Genomic DNA, 22,503 nt, shown 5'->3' on the forward strand with positions numbered 1-22,503 from the left:
AAAACTGAAACAGAACTTTGAAAACTTCACATGTGCAGCTCAGTAATGAAAATATATGTTTAAGAGGACCAGGATTAATCCGGAACATTCAGCGTGATTGACAGAAACACCGAGGCGAACCTGCTCCATCAGATTAAGTCTGCTGGTACTTGACATTACTGAGGTAATCTGGAATGAAAGACTTATTGCCTGTGTGTGCGTGTGTGTGTGGTGTGTGTAAAACAGAGAGAACTCTATGTAGCGTGGAAAGTGTGTGAACAGCTGTCAGGAGGAGATGAATTAATTTCCAGAAAAAGTTGTACCTAATTAGACATACACTGTTTGATTGGATAAAGAGAGGGTGTCTGCACAGACAAGCAGAAATCCTCAGGGGACAGAAAGTAGATCACTTTCACAGACACTGTCCTAACAGCCTCTGGAAGTATAGTACTGTGTAATGAGGCAGCCATAGGAATCTGTGCAGGGGATTAAGATTTTTAAAGTAACAAGTCACTTTAAACAGCCAGTATGTATTTAATTTGCATACAGCCCAGGCCAACATGACATATTTCCCAAGGCGAAAGAAAGAAAACACTTACTCTAATACATCCCTGTTGAACTGTTTCTGCCGGTTGCCTAGGAATTCGCCAATCATCTGGCGGCTCAGCCCCTTCCTCTGAAGCAGGAAGTGGGCCACGCCCACAGGTGTGTCCGGAACAAAACCTCTCTCAGTCAGGTATTGAATACCTTTCTCTGGCTTTCTGAAAATGAATCAACAGATTTGTCTCAATCTTGAATATTCTGCACCCTTGACTCTGCCCTTTAACCCTCTCAGAGACCCCATGATGTGTTGCCTGAGTAATTTGAGAAAAGCATGAAGGGAAATGACTTTGGGTGAAATGTCAGAAGATTAAAACCAACAAAACAAAACAAGACTATTAGATGGCGAAAAATGAAGGTGAGAGCACCTGTGAAGTTTATTACCTATGAAATATAATTTGGCATGACTCCATATGATGATGTGGTCCACCAGGGTTTCCCCTGAGGGTGAGCTGGAGTAGAAGGTGGCATGAATAAAAACAACTTCATACTGAAATGCCCTCAGAAATTGCAGCCAAATTCACTCACACACAAAGAAAATGCAGATAGTTTCTATAATTACAACATACCATTAAAAAATAAAAGGAGAATATGTGCACTTGCAATAATCTAGGATCAATTTTGTCTGTTAGTTTTCTGGAGTAATACCATTAAACAATTAAAGTACAATTAGTCAAATTAATTGAACTAACATTTTATATTGCAGTATATTGCAATAATTATACAAAATGATCTACTGATTTTTCTATTCCACACACACACACACACACACACACACACACACACACACACACACACACACACATTTTCTACAATTCCTTTTTGTCTCTGAAGGAAACCTGACTCTCTCACACAATCCAGTTCGATATGAGCTGTAGCACTGAAGTCCTCTTTATGGACAGATATTCTCCAAATTTATATTCGGATTCAGAGAGCAAAGTGTTCAAAACGTTTTTGTGCAATCCTGTTCACTCAAAAGGAAAAGGGCCTCTGATCTTTTAAGTTGATAAAGGTATTCGTTTTTCTTTGCTGAGTTCAAAGCGAATTGGCAATTGAAAGTAAGGCTCTCACACAGACGTCAAAATATACAGTTACACCCCCAAGGACACCTATTAAATAGAATAATCTCAAAGCTGAAACAATAAGACCATTTCAAATGTACTTAGTTCCCACACTCATAGGAAGCCTTACTAATAAAGCATCTACAAAACTCTGAGTAAGTTTAGCCCACTGTTACCAATTTGTCTACTCCAACATATTAAGCACCTAACAAATGAGTAATGAAATAATTATCAAATAAAATAAACTTAGACATGAACTTCACATCTACTCCCACAACTGGGCTAAAGCGTGTGGATCTCCAGAAGTGGAGGACGTACTTGTTGAAGAGGTTGAGGCCAATGCGGTAGTGGCGTTTGCGGATGACGTCGTTGCTGAAGGCAGGCGAGTCCCAGCTGTTGCGCGTCTCCTTGTGATACGTCTGCTTGCTAAGCATCTGCTCCCTCACGCTGTCCCGCGATGACGACTCTGAGCTGCAGTTGATGGTGTCGGTGGAGTTTGAAGTGCTGTTGATGCTGTCGTTGTCGCCGTCACCGTCAGAGAAGTCCGACTCTGATTTGCTCTGTCGATTCCCGTTGATAGCCAGATGGCTCTCCAGCTGCCGGTGCCTGTGTCGGATGGGCTCCTTGTCCCGGGAGAAGGGGGGTCCTCGGGGAGGCAGGCTGTGAGCCACGTGCTTGGGACTGGCTTGCGGTCCGGCCACGCTTCGCTCGTAGAGATTCTGCTGCTTCAGCGAGTCAATCTCAGAGCGGTCGCTGTCGCTTGGCGGCTCAATGGTCAGAAGAGGGAGGTGTTCCAGATGCAGCCTGGGCTCCTGGACCTCCAGAGACGGTGTGCTCCGGCAGCTCGTGTCCGTGTCTGCTTTGTCGTCCTTCAGGTCCATGCGCCAGTACTCCTGGGAGGAGACCACAGACTGAGACTGCTGGTCCAACTCAGTGCCGGACGGTGGGTCGGCTGAGCGCGCAAACCGGATGGGGAGCGAGAGGTCCTCCTCATCGATGAAGAGCGTCACGTCACTGTATGAAGCCATCATATTGTCCATCTTGTGCTGGCTAGCCCCGTGAGCTGGGTTCAACTCATACGCAAGCTGGGCCTGCATGTCCTGGACCTGCTCGTGCTGGTCCTCCTCCACTTCGTGCAGGCTGCGACAGTTCAGGGCGTCATCGATTGACTCTGCCAATGACTTCACTTGCCTAGAGAAGGCGTCCTCCAGCTCTGTAATGGTGTCGCTGAGGTCGCTGGGAGCTGAGGGCGGAAGTGAGCACGCAGGGGCCACTTCCCCCCGCTCGGCCTGCACCACAGCTCCCACCTGACTCCCCTCGTCAGACACAGACATTTGCTGGCCCTCCAGAAATGAGCCATGGCCCTTCTCGGGCCCCTCAAAGGAACACTGCATCCTCATGTTGGACAGAACAATCCGCCGTGACATGCGGTTCTCTGACATGGAACTCCTGAGACGTTCAAAGTTCTTGTTCATCTGGTACTGGCGGAACGCTGTCTGGATGGTGCGAGCAGCATGTCTGCTAATGAAACGCCCGCCATATTTCCTCTCTAGCATCTCCACCTGGGAGGCCCGACAAAGAAGATTAAGAAGTTGGCCTTTGAAAATGAATAGTGCCCTTCAACATCATTAACAACATCAGTGAACGTAGCTCCCTCCCATTAGTCATACCTGCTTGTCCTGGAGGTCCGTGGAGAGCTCATAGCTCTCGGAGAGGGAGCGTGAGCGTTTGATGGCCTCTTCCTCGGCTTGCTTGCGGAGGATGGACTGGGAGTGCTGGAGTTTGGGCCGGCGTGGCCGCTGGGGCCCGGGCAGCGCCGTCGGGCCGTACCCCGCACCCTCGGGGCTGAGCGAGGAGCCAGGGCTTAGGGGACCGTAGCCTGGGCCCCGGTCCAGGGACGGAGTTGGCTCAGTACTCTGAACCTCCCCCTCCACACTGCAAAAGACAGACAGAGCACACAGTCCTTCAGCTGTAACGTGAGGCCAGAAAACCCACCACAGATGCCCTAGCAGAACACGAAGAGCAGACTAGTCTTCTTACTATGACTGTAGCAAAGAAATTGTTACAAATGCAGAAACTAGAGTCAGTACCAACGTATGACATGTGGTTCAATGAATCAACTAACATTCTGCACTCGGGAGAAACTGTATTTTCTATGTAATGAACAACTAGAATTATTTGATAAAATATGGGACCTGTTGTTTTCCTGCCTGGTAAAGGGTCAAGAATAACCACACCTGATATGTGAAGTACCTGGAGCTGGACATATACATGTTAACAGTAGAAGTCTGGATTGTAACTGTACTTTTAAGTTTTCGACCGGCCAAGTTCCAGTTGTGTTTTACGCTGTAAATGAAAATAAACACTTTCATTTCACCCTAGCAGTAGCCTATACCACAAAGTGCACTGCATTCAAATACAGTTCTCTGAAATCTGACAAGCAAAGCCTTCTCTGTCTGAATAAATAATACTGGAATATTTTACATACCACAAATGCAACAGTTTTATGAACAATAATAAGTTTCACATTTCACTTTTGTCAATCAGTAATGCTGAGGGTCCAAGAATGAAACCCAACAGCATTTGTTCCAGTCAGCTGATCAAACAAACGTGGGACTCAAAAATGACAGTAAACACAAAAACCATCAAATAATTACAGTAAACACCAAACGCATGAAATACATCAACAGTGGCAAACTTACAGAAACAGAATTCATAAATTAATAGTCAAGATCAAATTTTTACACTGACAGGTGTAGCAGGTCAACGGTTGGCTAGCGGAGTAACGCTTTAGTAAAGACACCTTCACATATCACATATTAACATCACATATTAGCGTAATGTAAGGTTTTACTCACTCACACTCTCTGTCCACAAGCCTTCTTCCAAAGAAAGGACTCCTGTGTCCAAAAAACTCGCAACTCTTCCTCCAAATATTATTAGCCATCACGAAAAAACAAACAAAAAGTTCAAAGTGCAGCGCAGACAAAGTCTGCTGTGATAAAACAAGACCAAGGACCAATCATTTACCAGCACTACCACGTCAGAGTGGAAACACTGTGCTTGGAACCAGTTTTTCAGAGGTTAAAATCAACAGGTATAGCCAAACATACAGGCTGTAACAGCAGAGACGTCCAGGCAGTGAGGCAGCTCGGGTGGGAGATCCTAGTGCCCCGGTCCTATCCACGGCCAGTAGGAGCACTCCCTCGGGCAGGGCTGCGTGAACCAGGAACTTTCACTTTAAACAAGCGATGCCTCACTTATAGTGCAGGCTGGGCCCTCCTCCCACACAGCCCCTACCCCTAATGATACACATGCTTGCAGTACACAGCAGCAGCAGGCTCAGGAACCTGGCAGAGCAGATAGAGAACTGCTCTTATTCCTCCTCTTATCACACGTTCAGTCAAACTGACACTTATACAAAGTTGTGGGCTTCACTTATTTGGGAATGGAGTGCATATGTATGTATGTACATCTTGTAAAATGGTCTGCATTAAGAAATACAGTAATGTAAGTAAAGGCTAATACAATAACCTACTGAGAAGGCAGAAGGTTACATAAAAGTGCAGGCATGAGATTCTCAAAGGCAGAAAGTGAAATGGGTGGTAATGTTTACACATTCATCAAACACTAAGTGACTTAAACCCCTACTACCACAGCTGACTACAGGGGTAACAGGAGCAGTTGAATGTTCTGCTCAGACACCGGGCCAGAATGGTACGGATGAGCTTGCTCTGCTACATAAGCACAGGCATGCTCGCATGCACTGGCCCACGGGCCTGGGGCTTGTGGCCGTGACAACGTGGTTTACTGGTGAAGCAGCGAAGTTCACACATCTTGCATAATGGCCTCCACCATCTGTCTCAGCTCTGACTCTCTCGCTCTCTCTCATCTGGTAGAGATTCTACCCAGCATACCCTTTACAGCACCACCACCAGTGACAATGGATATAATGTACATAAATAAAAGGATAGAGAGAGAGAGAGAGAGAGAGAGAGAGAGAGACCCATGTCTTGCTGCTCTTCAGGCCCTGTCTGGTCACTTCCTCTTTTTGCAAACTGCTACTGCTGGTGCTTCTTCCTTCAACTTGTTCTGAGATATTTTTCAGTAGTGAGCTGGAGACAGTGTTCAGTAGTGAACTGGAGGACATTGTGAGCATGTCCATTTCAAATCGCAATACACAAGCAAAACTGATTTGACTTATTGAAGAATTAAAGGTTGTTTTCTAGATTTGTTTAACAAGTTCAACAATTTTAAACCATTTTTCTAAACGTCAAGCTCCACAGCAATAAGCACTCTTCTGAAATTAGTTTTGTGCGTTTGCCAACAGAGGAAACTGATCCAATAAAAGCTTTTGTATTTGTACACAGATACTGCATATAAAGCAATTGGCATCAGAATCTATTAATAATGTGCATATACCAAAAAATGACTGCTGTCTTGTACAATGTACAAAAGACGTGATGCATCCAAATTGAACTAAAAATGCTAGTGTGTGGGGAAATGTACATACATGTACATATGATGGTTATAGCACATAAAACCTGGCGATAAGGAGCAGACCCTGAGTTACACAGAGGACAGCAGTTCACAGCTTTCTGTGCGGTGGACACAGAAATTCCACATGATAGCAACAACACTGCTGCTGTCTGCAGGGCCTTCAATCTTTTGATCTATGGATCTCTAGCTGGAGGACACATGGCAACGTCAGCAGACAGGGCCAGAAAACCATGTTTACTGCCTGTTCAAAGTTGGTTTGACTGAACACAGGGGGCAGACTGAGCAACAATGTGAAGTACAGGAAAAATATTAGGATTATCCACCTCTGAAATCTCAAACACACTCAATAACCCCTGAAGGACAATAGCTTGTCACAAGAGAGGTCGCTCATGACTGGGACTCTGGTTCAAACCCCAGCTGGGCCAAGTGTCACCACTGAGAGTGCAGTGTGGATCTTTGGGTAACCTCTTTACCCAAATGCCACCGTACTACTTTTGTGTCAGCCGCCCCTTTTTCACAGCTCAAATATTCACAGACGCTTGCTGCTGTTATTTATGTCTTCTTCCACTTTTACACCCTGCACATGGAACTGGTGGATGCACTGTACTTCAATCAGTAGAAGACACTATATCTGATCCCCATGACTCAGAAGCTGGAAGTAGATGTGGTCTCCACACTCTGTGTGTGTGTGTGTATGTGTGTGTGTGTGTGTGTTTATAACCAAGATGACAGAAAATAAGTATCATCAATTATGTTTAAGATCAGACATGCTAAGCAGTGACAGGAAAGTGTGTGAGGTGTGTGTGTATTAGTGAGAAAGGTAACTAAGCATGCAGTGTGCACTACAGTTTCCCCAAAGGCTGTCTCACCTTTGCACCACAGCGAGGTCATAAAAAGAACATTCTGGAAAGAGCAGCTGTTGGCGTGCACGTGACGGAGAAAGCGCAGTGCCTGACAGAACTGTGCTGCCAGCACTCCCTTCAATAAAAGCACGTCCAAACTCTCCACATGAGACGAGACTTCTAATTTATTTACACTTGCAATAGCTGCAAAGTTGTAACATATAGCTGAACTTGCATCTCAAAGTCCCACTTCTTTATGAAATGGCATAAATTATGAGTGACTGCCATAAATGGAGACCAAGCATTTACTATATGAGCGATTTAAATTTTTTAAAATATCTCCCTAAGCATGTGTTAGAATTCTTTCCACATTCACCAGCTTAACCGCAAAGACCATAAATACAGCATATAGCAATTCTGAGGTTTTATCCATTAATGCAGAGATTCCTTGGTTATGAAAAACATTACTAAACCAGGAAGCAAACTAAGACCTTACATTGTCACTAACAGTAAGAATAGTGGAAAGTCCCATATGAAAACAAAGAAAATGACAAAATGAAAAAAAAGAAAATAAATTTCAATTAATTTCGAGTTGTCACTCTGGTGGGCAGATCAGGTAAAACTCTCCTATATATTCTACAGTAAGACAAAGAATAATTAACATGATGGGAATGCTACAGAACCATATGGTAGCAGTTCCTCGTGGGGGGAGCATGTGCAGGCAGTAGGTGGAGGCGGGCAGAAGTGGGTGGAGATGAAAATGGGTGGAGGCGAAGGAGGTGGAGCGGGTAGAGGTGAGTGGAGGTGGAGGTGGGTGGCAGAGGCGCTGCCCTCCAGCCCCTCCCCGCTTCCTGCCAAGCCAGCAGGAGCATCCAGAGCTTTGGCAGCTGCGTGCGATTTACAGTCAAGGGCAGGATTGGATCCGTTTAACCGGACGCCCCATAAACGTTCCCTCAACCTCCCTTTAACCGTCCCCAGAGCGCTCCTAACAGACGCTGCTTGAGGTTAATGTATTCCATCATGAGTTGGGGGAAAATTCCAACATTCCCAGTCCGGTGAGTAAGCATGGATAGAGGGGTTAGTGGAGGAAGGGGGGCAGGAAAATGTCCACAGACGTTCTGGGAAATCCGACCTGCTAATGAAGAGCAGTAGTGTGTATGTGTGTGTGTACGCATGACTGTATGTGTGTGTGTGTTTCTCCAGTGCCCCACACACCACTACTCACTCACATCTGTCTGTACCATCACGCTGTAGCATGTCAACATCCTCATGTGTTCCAGCAGTACCCTACACAGCATGTGCGTCTCCCCTATAGGAGATACGGAGATGAAATATTCCCTACTGCTGGCAATGGGGCCCTTGGTTCTCGCTAGTGAAAGCTGTACGCTTTTCCTATGCAAAAGGCAGCACTCTCTCTCGGGCCCCCAACCGTAAATGCCAACAGTACATAGCGGTTGTCCCGGAGAAGCCGGGACCAGCCTGGGGCAGACAGCATGGTGTAAAATAGCTGTCAAGAAGCTGGAGGAACTGGCAAAGTAAATGGTGACAGCCGTGGAAGAAGGCCAGTCGTCGTGCAACCAACAGCTGCCCCATCAGGAACGTGTTACTTCCAGAGAATGTCGGGCAGAGCTGCCGATGGTCATGGTCACTTGGACCGGCGTTAGCGTCAGTGTGGCCCGGGGAATTTAATGCTCCTCTGAACCCGAGGAAGCAGGAGTCCCGTATGCAAGCTGTTGCCTGATTTGGCCAGGCAGTGCTGAAATGTGACACTGTTGTATCCAGTATGTCACAGCAGACTAAAAAAAACAGCTTCTGTCTAGAGGACACTCAAAGTAATGCCTTTGGTTATGTTGCCTGGAAGGTTTGTATAACCTGTTGTAGGTTTGGTTACTCTAAGTTGAGGTAGACAGAAACATACAGAATGCTGTAACATGTTGAGAAAGTGCTCAAGGGCTTAACACAGAAGATGTAATGAAGACAAGTCAAACTTTTCACAGGAAGATGGATGTAAGTATGAAAGTATACAATTTTTAACAGGCCAGGCATGAATCTTACAAAACAACCATCAGTTTTGGAGAGTGCTCCTTTAGATGTCTTCATAAATAAACCATACACTGGCTTCTCACAGATGCCACTCTACGTCACGCCAGGTTGTTGTCAGTCATACACAACACGCCTTTAACCTCATTATGGAGCATCTCTCTGATAAAGTCACACAAGCTTATTAATGAATTCATATGCGGTGTACAGACACTACACACACTAGCACAAGTCCTTGACTAGGATGTGTAAAACTCCAGGCACGAATGGCTTAAGCTCCTAATAAGAAATGAATTAAATTCCTTCACAGAAATGCAGAGACATACTGGGCCATCGAGAGACCAGAGTATGAAATCACTGGGCTAAATTACTACCAAAATATGGAAGAGAACCTCTTGTAATTATCTCAATAAATGAAAGGTATTTCCAACATGTGAACACGTTCAAACTGACCCCTCTACTGTGGATACTGAAGGCCATTTCAGCGACATCACCCTAGTGAGCCCTCCCCACAACCCGCTCTGCTCACAAACAAAGACTCGTTTATATCACCACAAGCATCAGGTAACTTCTCATATCCTGTGAGTTTGTTCTTCAAACTCACACCCACCCACACATACATACATAATACTCTATTACACACACACACACACACACACACACACACACACACACACACACACACTGCCCAGTCTTACCAGCCATCCAATTCCAGCTCCAGCAGGGACTGGGTCTTCTCAGAGTTGCACTGCAAGCACCACATATCTGCCTGATGAGCACACACTCCCGTAGAGCTCTGTGCCTGGCCATCACCACTGCACCCTGCAGACATGTGGTCCCACTCGGAGACAGCCGGCTAGGAGAGCCTCCGTGGAAGTCAAGCAGGCCATCGTCAGAATCACAAACAGAGCCCTGTCTGTCTCTCTCACTCTCTCTCTCTCTCTCTCTCTCTCTCTCTCTCTCCCTCTCTCTCTCTCTCTCCTTGGTACTGCCCCCTGCTCACAAGGAGTGAGTGTGAAGGGAGTGGGTGGGGTCTTAGAGAAACAGGGGGCGTGTGCTGTGTGTGAATGGAAGGACAGGAGCCAGGGGAAGGAGGCGGGGCTCTCTCCCAGTTCCGATGCCAATGAATGGAGTGAGTAAAAATGGCTTCCCAGGCTGCATATATAATAATCTGAAAAGTCTGAGAAAAAAAACCCATAAAATGTTAGTCAAGAAGAAAAGAGAGAAGGAATGGTGGGTGTCCACAAGATGATTCTCCGCCTCTTTTCAAAGGCAGCAGAGAAATGTTAGGGAGGCTTGGCAGGGGATGAGTGTCTATTAATAGAGCAGAGAACAAGGGAGAGACAGAGAGAGACAGACACACACACAGAAAGGGAGAGAGAGAGAGAGAGATAGAGTGTGTGAGACACACCTGCCTTTAAATTGACCTATATTAAAGTAAACCTCTCTGTTGTGTGGTATTTCTGCAGGTCTGCATGCTCTTAACCAAACTCTGCAGCTTTTGGTTAAGGGTCACACTAAAAACACACTCGACGCACACTCAACATACTGTGGGTGTGCTCAGCCATACACCCTCATAGCGGCACACCATCTCCGTCACACTCCTAGAACGTGCCGAGCATCCAAGATGTCTGTAGCGCTTTAGGAGTCTCCTCAGCTCAGACAGGTCCCGAGTTGTCTGTGGACCAGAAAGCTTGTGTGACTATGTGAGGAGTTTGTGTTTAATTGGCCCAGCGCTGACTGGAGACAGAAAAGGACGTGGGTGTTTGAAGGGAGACTGGTCCAAAGGCCACAGAAATGGGGGGACGGAAAGGCAGCTGAAGCAACCAAAAAAATGCCGAAAATAATTCCCAGATGGCCATGTGCATTTACAAGAGCATGGCAGGATGAAGCTGGCCAATGCCTCTAATTTGCAACCTGACATTTCTCTCCCTGAGGAGGTACTGGTTGTTTCCCCTGGCCTCACCGAAACTTCAAACAACAGACTTCCAAAGGGAAAATGGGTGTGTGTGTGTTTATACGTGTGTGTGTGTGTGTGTGTGTGTGTGTGTGTGTGTGTGTGTGTGTGTATGCGCCCAAGGGGGATGGGGGTCGCCCATATAAACATTTGCCATTGTGAGCTCTTTGATATGATATGGATGACAATGAGAGCAGCTGTCTGTGACTGGGTGTCCCAACGCTGTGCTATTTTAATGCCGCCGTGCAGTGCTTGCTGCTATAAGAGAGAAGTACAGCTGTCTGGTTTTTGTGACCAAGATGATTTACACACAGATATCATATGTTAGAGCAACTTCCTCTAATGCACTTTCCTTGTTCACACAGAAACCAGGTCACAGAACTGTATCTAATGACTGTCCTTCTAATATGCCAGAGCTACTAAGTCCTTGTGCCTCTAGGGCAGTTAAAAAAAATTGCTCGGTGTTTACAAAAACCAGGACCAGGTTTGGATTCAAGGGCCTGGATTGAGTATCAGGGTTCCAGATGCTCCTCTTCAAAAACCAGCAGGAAGAACAGCTACTTTTGATCCAAACCGGAGCCCGTAGGCACGAGGGTGATTTAGACGATAACACTGAGCACCTGGGGAGGGGGTAAACTAGGGAGGGGGTCTCCGGGGGGCACAGATCTTACCACAGATGTACCGCAGATGCTGAACTGTCTTTCTCACAGTGCCTCTGTGTTCTGACTAAAGCACCACAGCTGAGGCGTCAGGGCTCCCAGGAAGATCCTCCAGGACCCGAGGCCAGTTCACACCTCCTGCTTGTAATCAGGACCATTCATGAGCTGCTCAAGACTCCATTCAGATTTACCCTACAAATCCAACAATGAACTCATGCTTGACATTTATCAAATTTCCTTTTGATTGTTGGAGCATTCATTTTCCATTTTATATGACATGTTAGAGTAATGAAAGAGTTAGCGTAAGACTGGAAGCAGGTAGTAGAAAAAAGAATTTAATAACAGGTGTCAGAATGAGTTATAGACTTTATCAACTGTCTGCCACATCATTTTAACAGCATTTTGAGCTCCTGTCAAAGGCAATGATATAGCTGGAGCAATGACAACCAGCCAAGTATATTACAGTCAGTCCTGACAGAAACAATTCTAGGACATGTATGAGAATAAACAAATTTAATATTGTACTAAACTAAAGTGTAATAATATTGTCCAAACAAGGGTGCATGTTTAGGAGTTCTTTGAAGTCACTAAATTGATGAGCAGTCAGCTGATCTCCCTCAACCATATGATGATGTCATGGAAGACAATTCCAACTGGACAGTCCCTCAGCCTCCAAATGCATCTGCACTGGAACCAAAGCTCAACCAGGCCACGGCTAAGTCTGCCATTGCTCCTGCATGCTCAGGGCTTCTCCACCATGGGTCTCTCTGAACATCCCGTTAAGAGCCGGGGTCGACTACAGTGCCGACAGACACGTGCGCGAGTCTTTCTCACAGCTCACGCTGAGCTCCTAACCCCCTTCTGCCTACATAAACATACAGGAAAAGGCAGAGAAGAAAAATGAAATGAAAACGAGAGGCCCCAGGCCCAAGGGAGGGCTTGATGTGTTAATGCAAACCAGCAGAGAGAGAGAGAGAAAGAAAAAGTCCCTCACAAGCCAGGGCTTTGTGCTCCTCAGCCCAGCCCAAGCAGGCTAAATAACAGCAGTCACCCACTGATGTCATGTGCAGTTTCTCACATTTTCATTTGCTATAACAGACACTGACTCGCTGCCTGGAGTAATTCTGGAAACAGCAAAGAGCAGGAACGTGTGTGGCTCCGACTGGAAGTAATTAGGAACAGTGATGTCATGATTTGATACAATGGAATTCTTTGAGGGGAAAATAACCAGGAGGTGGAAGAACGTCTAGGATCGGCACAGATGCAGGCTGGGCTGGAAAATGGTTGGCTGGGAACTGGAAGCTTTATTTCTACAAGTTACCAGAAACTGAGAAGAGTTTGGCTGCAATTTCAATTTAAGAGTACGGAAAAGGAAGTGAGATCAATGAGTGGGCCCTCTGATGGTGGCAGGAAAGCTGCTGGACCTTAAGAGAGTGATGGAAGATCAAAAGAACATGAAAGCTGTTTTCACAACCAATCCCCCATCAAACCCTACCACCATCCAACCCTACCGCCATTCATCACATCTGCGTAAACCCAGGTTTTCCAGGTATCACTGCTCTGACCACAAAACCAAAAGAGCCAGCTCCAAGGCACAGCAGCCAGAACACACACCTTCCCTCTTACGTTTAGTGTGTGTTCATATTCACCCTCCTCACAGCAGCGCAGGCTGCTCTGATCATGGGTCTATTCCAATGGCTCTCCACCCACCTCTCCACCCACTTCTGACATCATCCGTAGGCAGAGTTCTTTGACCACACCCAGCTTGGAAACCAGGGCTTTACAGGCTCGTGGGTATGTGAAGTGTATAACATTCATGTATAAGCGGTTGTATAAATGTTAGTCTGTTCTGACCTTCAGCCTACTTCTCTGCTCTCTCTCGGTAATCCTTTGTGCCGTAAACAGTTCACCTGAAGTGTTGACACACTGAGTTTTAACTATGTTCTTGTGGCACAGTTTCCTCTGAAAGGGACATCTCGAAGAACATTCTCAGTTCTGATAAGATCACTGGACAAACAACTCATTTTAATTTTCTACATCATTATCTACTTCATTTCCTGATGTTCTGTGGGACAGGAGCAAGAGTGATGGAACAGAAGATTTGCCATCCAAAGAAAACTGAGGACTTCATCTGAAATGAATATTAACTATTGAAGCATCATGCAAGATCTGCAGATCAAAAGTTTTTTTTCTTAAGTGACGCTTAAACAGTGGTTCATTCCACTAATTTATCAACACCGAGTCAACTCCAAACAAATACAAATAAAACAACACCATGAAGACACAAACCAGCATTTAAACATCAGTCCTAATTTTCTATCTGTGTGTCATCATGCTGTGTCTTATCTGCAGCATTGATAATACTGTACTCTGTGAGCTGGCTTTTACTGGGAGCTCCAGACACATTATGAAACCAGAAGAATGCAAAAGAAAGGCAACTCTGTTCAGAATTAAATAATTAACCACAGCCAGTTACAACACAGTTGCAATAGTGCAATAAAACATTCCGTCCCCAATATAAAGAACACACCATGTTTATGTCTAAATGGCAAATAAGACATGAGTCAGGAGAGTTACTCAACAACACACTAGGAATACCCAGAGGGTGGCTACGGAGAGCAAAAATAAACACAGCACAGCAAGAGCACATGACACAGCATTCCAAAAGCCACCAAGACATGCTCACGTGCACGCGCTCACGCGCTCACGTGCACACACACACACACACACACACACACACACACACAAATATATACGAATACGTATGAGTGTACAACTCCATCTGCTGACCTACTTCTCCCATTGCACTCACTGTACTAGAGTAACTAGAGAATGATAGACAATGTAAACCATAATTTCTAGCTCCATTTCTTGCTGGGTTTGAACCATTTTAACCCAATTTTAACCCAGGCAAAAACACTGCATTGCACACTAATTGCTGATCGCTGGGGGGAAAAAAAAAAAAAAAATTATATATATATATATATATATATATATATATATATATATATATATGTAAAAAAAAAAATTTTGGGCTTCCTACACTACAACAGGTCGACTTTATAGTACTTTTTAGTCTGAATTCAAACCTGTTTTTAGATTTTTTTTCTATCATGTATGCTTTTTAAGTGATAGAGCAATTAAGAGGGCATCCAACGCAGAGAGGATCCAACACAGTGGGGATTCAGCACAGTGGGGATTCAGCACAGTGGGGGTAACCCTTTTTGTACTACACATGATGACACATGAGTATAACGGAACAAAACAATATGGGTGACAGAAATTCTGGAAACATCTGGATTCAGCAGGCAAAATATATAATAAACAAGTATTTTTTGCAGGAAGCAAAATCATTGCTGACCAGTGTAATTTTAACCTAAACACAGTTTGTTGTAACCGATGCGGTGTGTGTGTGTGTGTGTGTGTGTGTGTGTGTGTGTGTGTGTGTGTGTGTGTATTATATGCTAGAGGAGTATGAAACCACCACATTTTTTACAATGTAAAAGCTAAACTGAAGCAGCAACAGCAAGCCATAACATACACACCAAGCAATGACTACAGAGTGATCAGAAGCTCCTCCAGTCTCAGACATTCACAAGACATGAGATAGAGATAAAAGCTGAGGTAGTCGTCCTTGTTGTTAGACACGGATTGCAGTAGTGGAGTGCTGTGGGGGTTCTTCAGTGTTTATAAGACAACAAACACACAAGATAAACAATAAACCAGGCAAAGCTACATACATCAGGAAACCCCACAGAAATACTTATAAGTAGTGTATAAACTACCAAGGACATGAAATTACTGAACTGCAGTTAACTGGTCAGTCCATCAAGCTTATTTTAAACACAAATTGACACTGGTCTCATGTGTTCTGCAATCCAATGTGAGTGTTATAGTAAACAACTATAACAAATGATCAAATCTAAATGATGTTAGAGAAATACATTTTCATAGTGAAACCTCCATTATTCTTTTTGTCCTTAAAACGTTTAAAAATCAACAAATTTACAGAATATAAATCTGAATTATTCTTTATAGAGCAGCATGTTAGTTCTCCTCTGCTGTACTTATTATGGCATTGGCACAACTTGAAACATGACAAGCCATTCAACACCAAACCTAATAGAAACTCAGACTCCTAGTTACATCCACCTGTGAGCTGTTCAATATTTGGTCATTTAGAATACAACAATAACCAACCAAACCAACCTTGCGGTGAGGCCAGGTCTCCTCAACTCCTCCCACTCACCTATACTTCAGGCCCCCAAGCAAAGAGCACACAGGAGCAGAATGTCTCACCGTGTCCGCGACCATGTGGGCACGGTGGAGCTGACACTGGGGGGTGGAGCTACCAGGACAGAGCTGACGTGGGAGGCCAGAGTTGACAGGCTGGAGCTGACTTGGAAGGGCGGGACTAAGAGGATGCAGCTGACGTGGACACACTCACAGCTCCCAACCATCCAGGCACACGACACTCTGTGGTCTGGTGCAGGCCTGACAGGACTACGAGCCAGAAAGGAATATGGCACAGGGGGAAGTTAACGTCTAGACAGGAGAGGGATTTTACATTAGCCTTTAGAAATTAGGGCAGTGAAACAAGTCTGGTGTTGCTAGTGTTATGGGTTATGAGGCAATCTCACTGTAGGCCCTTGTCCTGAGCCAGTGGAACAACGTGACCTCAAAGTCACTACTGGAGAGCAAAGGAATGTCTCTGAAATTTCTTCCTCTGAACCTGCTATTATATGTAAACATGTGTCAATCATCTTTAACAGACCAAAAGTTACCATTCACCTCCAAAACCTCAAACAGCTTCTCAAGGGTAAAGACAGATAGCTCAACATCTTCACTTCCCTTAATAATGCTGAAGTAGTGGGGTTTTTTTGTTGTTGTTTTTTAAATGACCACGCTTTCCTACTGAAACCGGTCCAGTGCGGTTTTGTGCTTGCCTGCTCAAAAACATTGTAATGTTTCGGGGAAAGTGCAACGTCAGCCTTTTAAACAGTCGCTGAAGGAAATCCTGTCCTGATGCAGATTGGCTACTTTTTTGTCTCCAAACAGCAAAACTTGATTAAGAACAATCAGCAATATGTCAGAGTGAGCTGAAACAGTGCCAGAAAACAATTATGAGAATCCCTGTTGAGTGTGAGGTATGAACATAACGTGGGAGCTAATGATCAGTCATGGATGAACAAGCATATGGACTCAAAACTTGTTGAATTCAACAATGTTTATACCATGAACTCAATAACTGTTTTATACCATATACCATGACAATGCCACATGTACAATACGTTCTCCAACACTGGCTTATCGCTTAACCATTTCAAAATCAATTCTTAATCTGACCTGAAAAATCAGATGAATGGCAAAAGGCAGTCACTGAACTAGAGCAATTACTGCCAAGTATACCAACTGGACAGATGTGTACATGGTGAAGGCAGACAGGTCCCAGACCTGTAGTTGTTTGGTAATGTCAGGAACTTCTGTCCTTGGGCCAGAACTAGGTTTTAAATAGAGTGAGTCAGGCTTGTGCTGTAAAATGGGTTCACGACCGCTCAGTGAGGTACCCGAGTAGGTGAATTCCATACATAGTTCAGAAGCAAGGCCGAACGCCTCAGCCTTCCTGCCTCAGCCAAAGATCATCAGGTCAAAGGGAAAAGGAAGAGATGGGAGCATGTCTGAACTTGAGTAACCTCCACAAAACCTTACGAAACCTCCGACCAGTGACTGCCTGACTTGTTTCTTCATTTCATTCATCTGGCCACTTGCTGCAAAACATTGTTTCTCCACAGCAGGGGAACACAGAAGTGTTTTCAGGGCCTTTACGGGGGTGTGACACTCTGTCTGCACACTGAAGACATACTATCCTGCTTGGACATCAGTCCTATATTTGTCCTCTGCCTTATGCAAGTCATGAAGCTTTTTAATGTTTTATCTTGTCAAAGTGAGAACCATGTCAGTAGAGAGAGGCCATAGCTCTGTACTGCAGTTTTTTCAACTGTCCAATATGAAGCCAAGGGAGTGTTCATGTGGTGTGAGAGATGAAGGAAGGAACCCATAACTTTGCAAAATGAGCCCAGTCACCATGATGTGGCCCTGTACCTCAGACAGGGACATCACGCGTGTGAGCCCTGTGGGAGCTCAGCTGATGACTCATACTACACAAAGCTCAAACTTACACTAATTACTTTCTGGACACACGCATTCCTGTTTTCCTGGCAGATATTAAATGAGAAACTGAAATAAAATGGCTCACACATGCAGAAGTTTGTTTTTGATCACAAGGGTAATGATATTATCCAGTCCCTGGATCTGAAGAAATACAAAAACAGGAATTTCAGTAAACACCTTTCTGAACTTCTCTACCTCCAATTTAGCTGTCTCATCAATTACACGGAGGGAGTTTTTACTGTGCAAAAAATCTAAAAAATGAAAAGGGAGACATGCAGTGTTTAACTCGCTTTTGTGATCAAACCAGCCGGGAGACATGGCTCGTCCCCCATTAGCCACAATGCATCTTGGGTAGTGTGTGCTCTCTGCTGCCGTTCACACAGCAGGTCCCAGCCACAGATGCCGGCACACAGACGCCAGTCAGACAGATGCGGAATGCAAACGTCCATTACTGTGGTTGCCGTCACAGCCCTGCGTTGCGCTGAGCATGGGGGGGGGGGGGTCTTCCTCATTACTCTCTGAGGTTTTCATTTGCACTAATGACAGACCAGGGAGGTCGCAGTCACTTAGGTTAGGTCAGCAGCTCAGAGTGGCCAACAGCAGGAAGGCTTCTGCTGTTAAGCAGTTCAGAAGATTAATGAGTGTTTGTTAGGCCAGACGCAGCACTGATTGGATTGTAGGTTTGAATAATTAGAAGCAATTAATGAAAGCATCCAATGAATAACAGAAAGTAAAAGATTGCGCTCCATGGTTCTGGGAAGGACGGACTTCCCAGAAGTCGCTTTTCACAGGAATGCTGACCGCACACAAAGGTGGAACATGTCTCTCCATAACAAGGACAGATTGCAGGCCACCAAAATGAAACAGATTTCAAAGAAATGCACCACACTCAAACTGTAAACAGACATTTATCTCCAGGTTGTGAAGATAATATAATGCTGGTGTTTCCACATCTGGGTCACCGGCTGAAGACCCTCCGTCATTCATATGTGGAACCCTCCAGAACCATTTTAGAAGGTTCTATTCCTTACACCCAAAGGAGCTGCTGTATGATCACTACCTTAAAAAAGGGTTTAATGTCATGCCTTGTGGGACAAACACAAGGATAACTATCTATCTTAAAATTCTGAATATGTCATAGACGCCAATACGCTTATCCAATATGAGGAGACGGCTCTTCTTCTCCACCCACCCCCCCACCACACACACACATACACACACACACACACCACAGACGTATTCTCACATTACACACACTCTCATCTCTTCTTTTTCTTCACAATGGCACTACAGCCCATATGTCCAGTCCGCCTTCGTACGCAAGATGCTGGAGTCCAGAGGCACTTGGTGTTAACAAATCCAAAATGAACCAGAAAAAAAGAAGCAATTGAATTCTGGCCCAGAACAACAGAGGGAAGCCGGGCAGGTGCACAGGTATTCACCACTCGGGCAGGAGGTGAGGTCATCTCACCCATAGCACCAGTCACGTGCACACACGCTGCACACAGCTGCCTACCTGTCAGCGCAGGCACACGTCCACCGGAGCGGTGGAAGGAAACGCCTTCTCTCTCACCCAGGACAGCGGAAGGAACAGGCAGACCGGAGAGGAGCAGCAAACACCGACAGACTGACTACTACGCTGCCCACTGCCCGGTCAGCTAAGGAATCTCTCTCTCTCATTGCTTTTCCTCTACCATAAAATGCTCTCCTCTTCTTTTTCTTCATCCATAGCTCTTAAGTCAATAATTCATTACCTTCCACTTTTCATTAGTCTTTTCCCCTCTCTCTCTCTCTCTCTCTCTCTCTCTCTCTCTCTCTCTCGTATTTCATTTGTTCAGCTGTTCTCTGTATCTAGTGTCTGCAGGTACTCAGGGGTCTCCTGTTCTCTCTCCACTTGCAGCATGTCTGGGAGATTCTGGGCTCTGTGCCAAGGGCCCGGCACATCGCACACAACCTGGAACTCAAAAGCAAACCAGCACGTTTATGTCGAACTGATTGCAGATCGGTGTTTAACCAAGACAACACATCTCACCACAGAAATCGACACACTTCACATGGAAATACATAATCAGGTGATAAGGACAAACACTTCCAGCCCTCCAGTGCCCATCAGTGGCCTCAGTCAGAGCCAGCATGACGAAGTACACAGCACTGCAGGAAACTTCTGCCTCCTCTGAGACTTTCCTGTCAGATGTTTTTTTAAAGCCATTCTGCTTCCTTTCGATGAGCAATGCAGGCCCACTGGTTGTCTTTCCCCAACAGTCGCCAAGGCTTTGGTCCAACCTGTTAGCATCTCCAAAAGCTACAGAGGAAACTGCTGATCTCCTGTAACGCTCTAAGTCACATGCTCAGTGACAGCACATTCCAGGAACTAAGGCTATGTAAGCGCAGACTCTGTATTTGTACATCTGAACCTCTCTCTCTCTCTGCAAGATAATATAATAGCAGCTATTGAAGAACCATGGAATATAAACTACTCAATAGCTGAAACACTACATATCAGAGTTCACCATACAAGCTCATATCAAAATGACCTGCAAAACCACCAGCTGGTCCTATGGTATAATGAAGCAGTTTTAACCATTCTAATAACACCACAGCAACAAACTCACATTGCTTTGCTGTCTGGACTTTGAGTACAGTGATCCAAGACACTGACTGATCTGAAGTTTCATCAACCTGAAGCCATGAACCCATCCGGGTCATTATACCAACGAGGGTTTAACAGCTGCATCCTAAGCCACACTCCTCCTCAGTCATTACTGCCCCGCTCTGTCTACAGCACCCAATCAGCAGCAAAAACAGACAGGGTGTGGGAGCAGGAAATACATCACCAGGGGGGCGGACAGACCACTAGTCTGTTAGCTGTTAGTTTCCTGCATCTCCCAGGTGACTGGTCCCTTTCAGGATCACTGCAGCCTAAGAGAACAACCACCATATTGGGAAAAACTCCCAATATGGACTTGACCAATGCACTGAAAGCCCTACACACACCCCACTTGTACCCACCTGTAAACACCAGTACCAGAGAGAACATCTGGCAACATGCTGGGTGGCTGGCGCCAGGTACTTTAGAACACAATGGGTAGTAGTGACAGCTACGGCTGGGAAGTGACTGGATATGACGGACACATTTGGGCAGAGCAGACACATCTGGGCGCAGGCTGGGCACAACAGCAGAACTCTCAGAAGTGAGGCAGAATGAAACTGCCAACCTGTCACTGAGTGCTGAACGCCATCAACTGCTGTCACTTGTAAATATACAGTTAAATAAGCTCTTTATATATCAATTTTTATACACTGTGAACAGTATGTGCAGGATATATGTGAAAAGACAAAAAGCAAGTAAAGATACGGTCAACAAAAACAGTAGAGAGAGAATATGGTAAACAACCACTAAAATGAAAACAACTCTACAAATACATTGTACATTACATTCTGATCCCTAAAAATAATCTGAATGAACATTTGAACAAACATTTGTATTACTGAAAGTAAGTGCAAAGCAAAGCTAGGAGATGTCAGATCTAAAGACCTGAGAGGGAGGTAAGTGTTGTTGTGAACAGCAGCCTCTTGGCTGATCTATTACTAGGCCTGTGGAAACCAGGTTCCTGTCTGTGACTTGGCAAAGCTAGATGTCCTGTGCTGACAGATGACCTTTCACAATGCTCAAATACAAGATCAGGGAAGCCATACACTCTGACCAACATATGATGATGTGTGTCTTTTAGAAAATACTTGGTTACATAATGAGCAGGTGCGTCCGTTTATGTTGCACACAGGGTAGAGGTGGCTAAGGCTGGAGGAAGGGCTACCCCACCCTGCACAATCCCCCCGAATCTACCCCAGGGTCGAGGAGTCCATGTGGGGTTATCAGAAACAAAAACACCCTATTGTGACCTGAGCATGGCTGAGGGCCGGTTTCAACAATGTGACCCCCTGTGAATTTATCACAGCAGGGGCGTTTGCTACCATTTTTCACCACTAGAGGGTGCACATACATCACTGATTAGTGAATACATACAGCAGCGTCCTGGAACTGGGAAAAACAAAAAGCACTCTGTTAGTGATAGTAGAGGATCCCAGCCTGAGAGACACTGGAGGCATTGCTAAGGAACACTCACAAACAGTGAAGGACAACAAGGTGAAATGAGGTCAATCACAATATGTAAATACATAAATAAACCTCAGGTTCAGGCTATTTTAAAACCAGAGAAAATTAAAAATAAAAAGTATTGCTTTATAAATAAATAAATACATACAAAACAAACAAACAGTAAACAAACCCAAGCGCACACAAAGACGACTGATTATCTGGAGAGTGATGGGCATCTTGTGTTTCGTTTTGTGATGTGTGAAGCCAAAATCCGCCGTCGTGTATGAGAACGTTGGGTACATGGGTAATGTTCTACCCTGGGCACTTGCTGGACTCTGCCCTGGATGCTGGCTGCTCTGGGCACTGGCTGGACTCAGCCTGGCTCCGGGAGCTGCTTGCAAGACCACTCTCAGAGGGCCGCTAGGAACCATTTACATTTTTTAAAATGGTTGTTCAAAGCGTTTCTCAGATGTGAAGCATGTCATGAATATAGTCTGTAATCTAGCCTGTAATCTAGCCAGTTACTCACTCAGAAAGGTTTAGCAAACTGAAGACTGGCCATGAGGGGGCGCTCTTGGCTCTTAAGCAGGGGTGCTGG

General features: G+C 45.2%; 1 protein-coding gene across 15 annotated transcripts in view; it reads right to left on the bottom strand.

The window, feature by feature from the left end:
* The window catches only part of iqsec1a (IQ motif and Sec7 domain ArfGEF 1a), a 77,220-nt gene that overhangs the window by 13,309 nt on the left and 41,408 nt on the right, over positions 1 to 22,503 (bottom strand). For 10 of the 15 annotated variants that reach the window (XR_014119659.1, XM_081706609.1, XM_027001712.3 and 7 more), the window contains 3 exons: positions 3,311 to 3,575; positions 1,959 to 3,202; positions 579 to 740 (listed from right to left, as the gene is read on the bottom strand). Coding sequence is in view for 14 of the 15 variants with exons in the window: in XM_081706609.1 (XP_081562735.1) it covers positions 579 to 740; positions 1,959 to 3,202; positions 3,311 to 3,575 (1,671 nt within the window). In the remaining variant the exon portion in view is untranslated. Of the gene's footprint in view, positions 1 to 578; positions 741 to 1,958; positions 3,203 to 3,310; positions 3,576 to 3,877; positions 3,987 to 4,498; positions 4,924 to 9,720; positions 10,001 to 15,887; positions 15,968 to 22,503 lie in introns of those variants that run through there. The other 5 variants (XM_081706607.1, XM_081706608.1, XM_027001706.3 and 2 more) reach the window with 5 other exon arrangements.

The sequence above is a fragment of the Electrophorus electricus genome, chromosome 24, assembly GCF_041902795.1.
Source record: "Electrophorus electricus isolate QZ-2024a chromosome 24, ASM4190279v1, whole genome shotgun sequence".
NCBI classification, from domain to species: Eukaryota; Metazoa; Chordata; class Actinopteri; order Gymnotiformes; family Gymnotidae; genus Electrophorus; species Electrophorus electricus.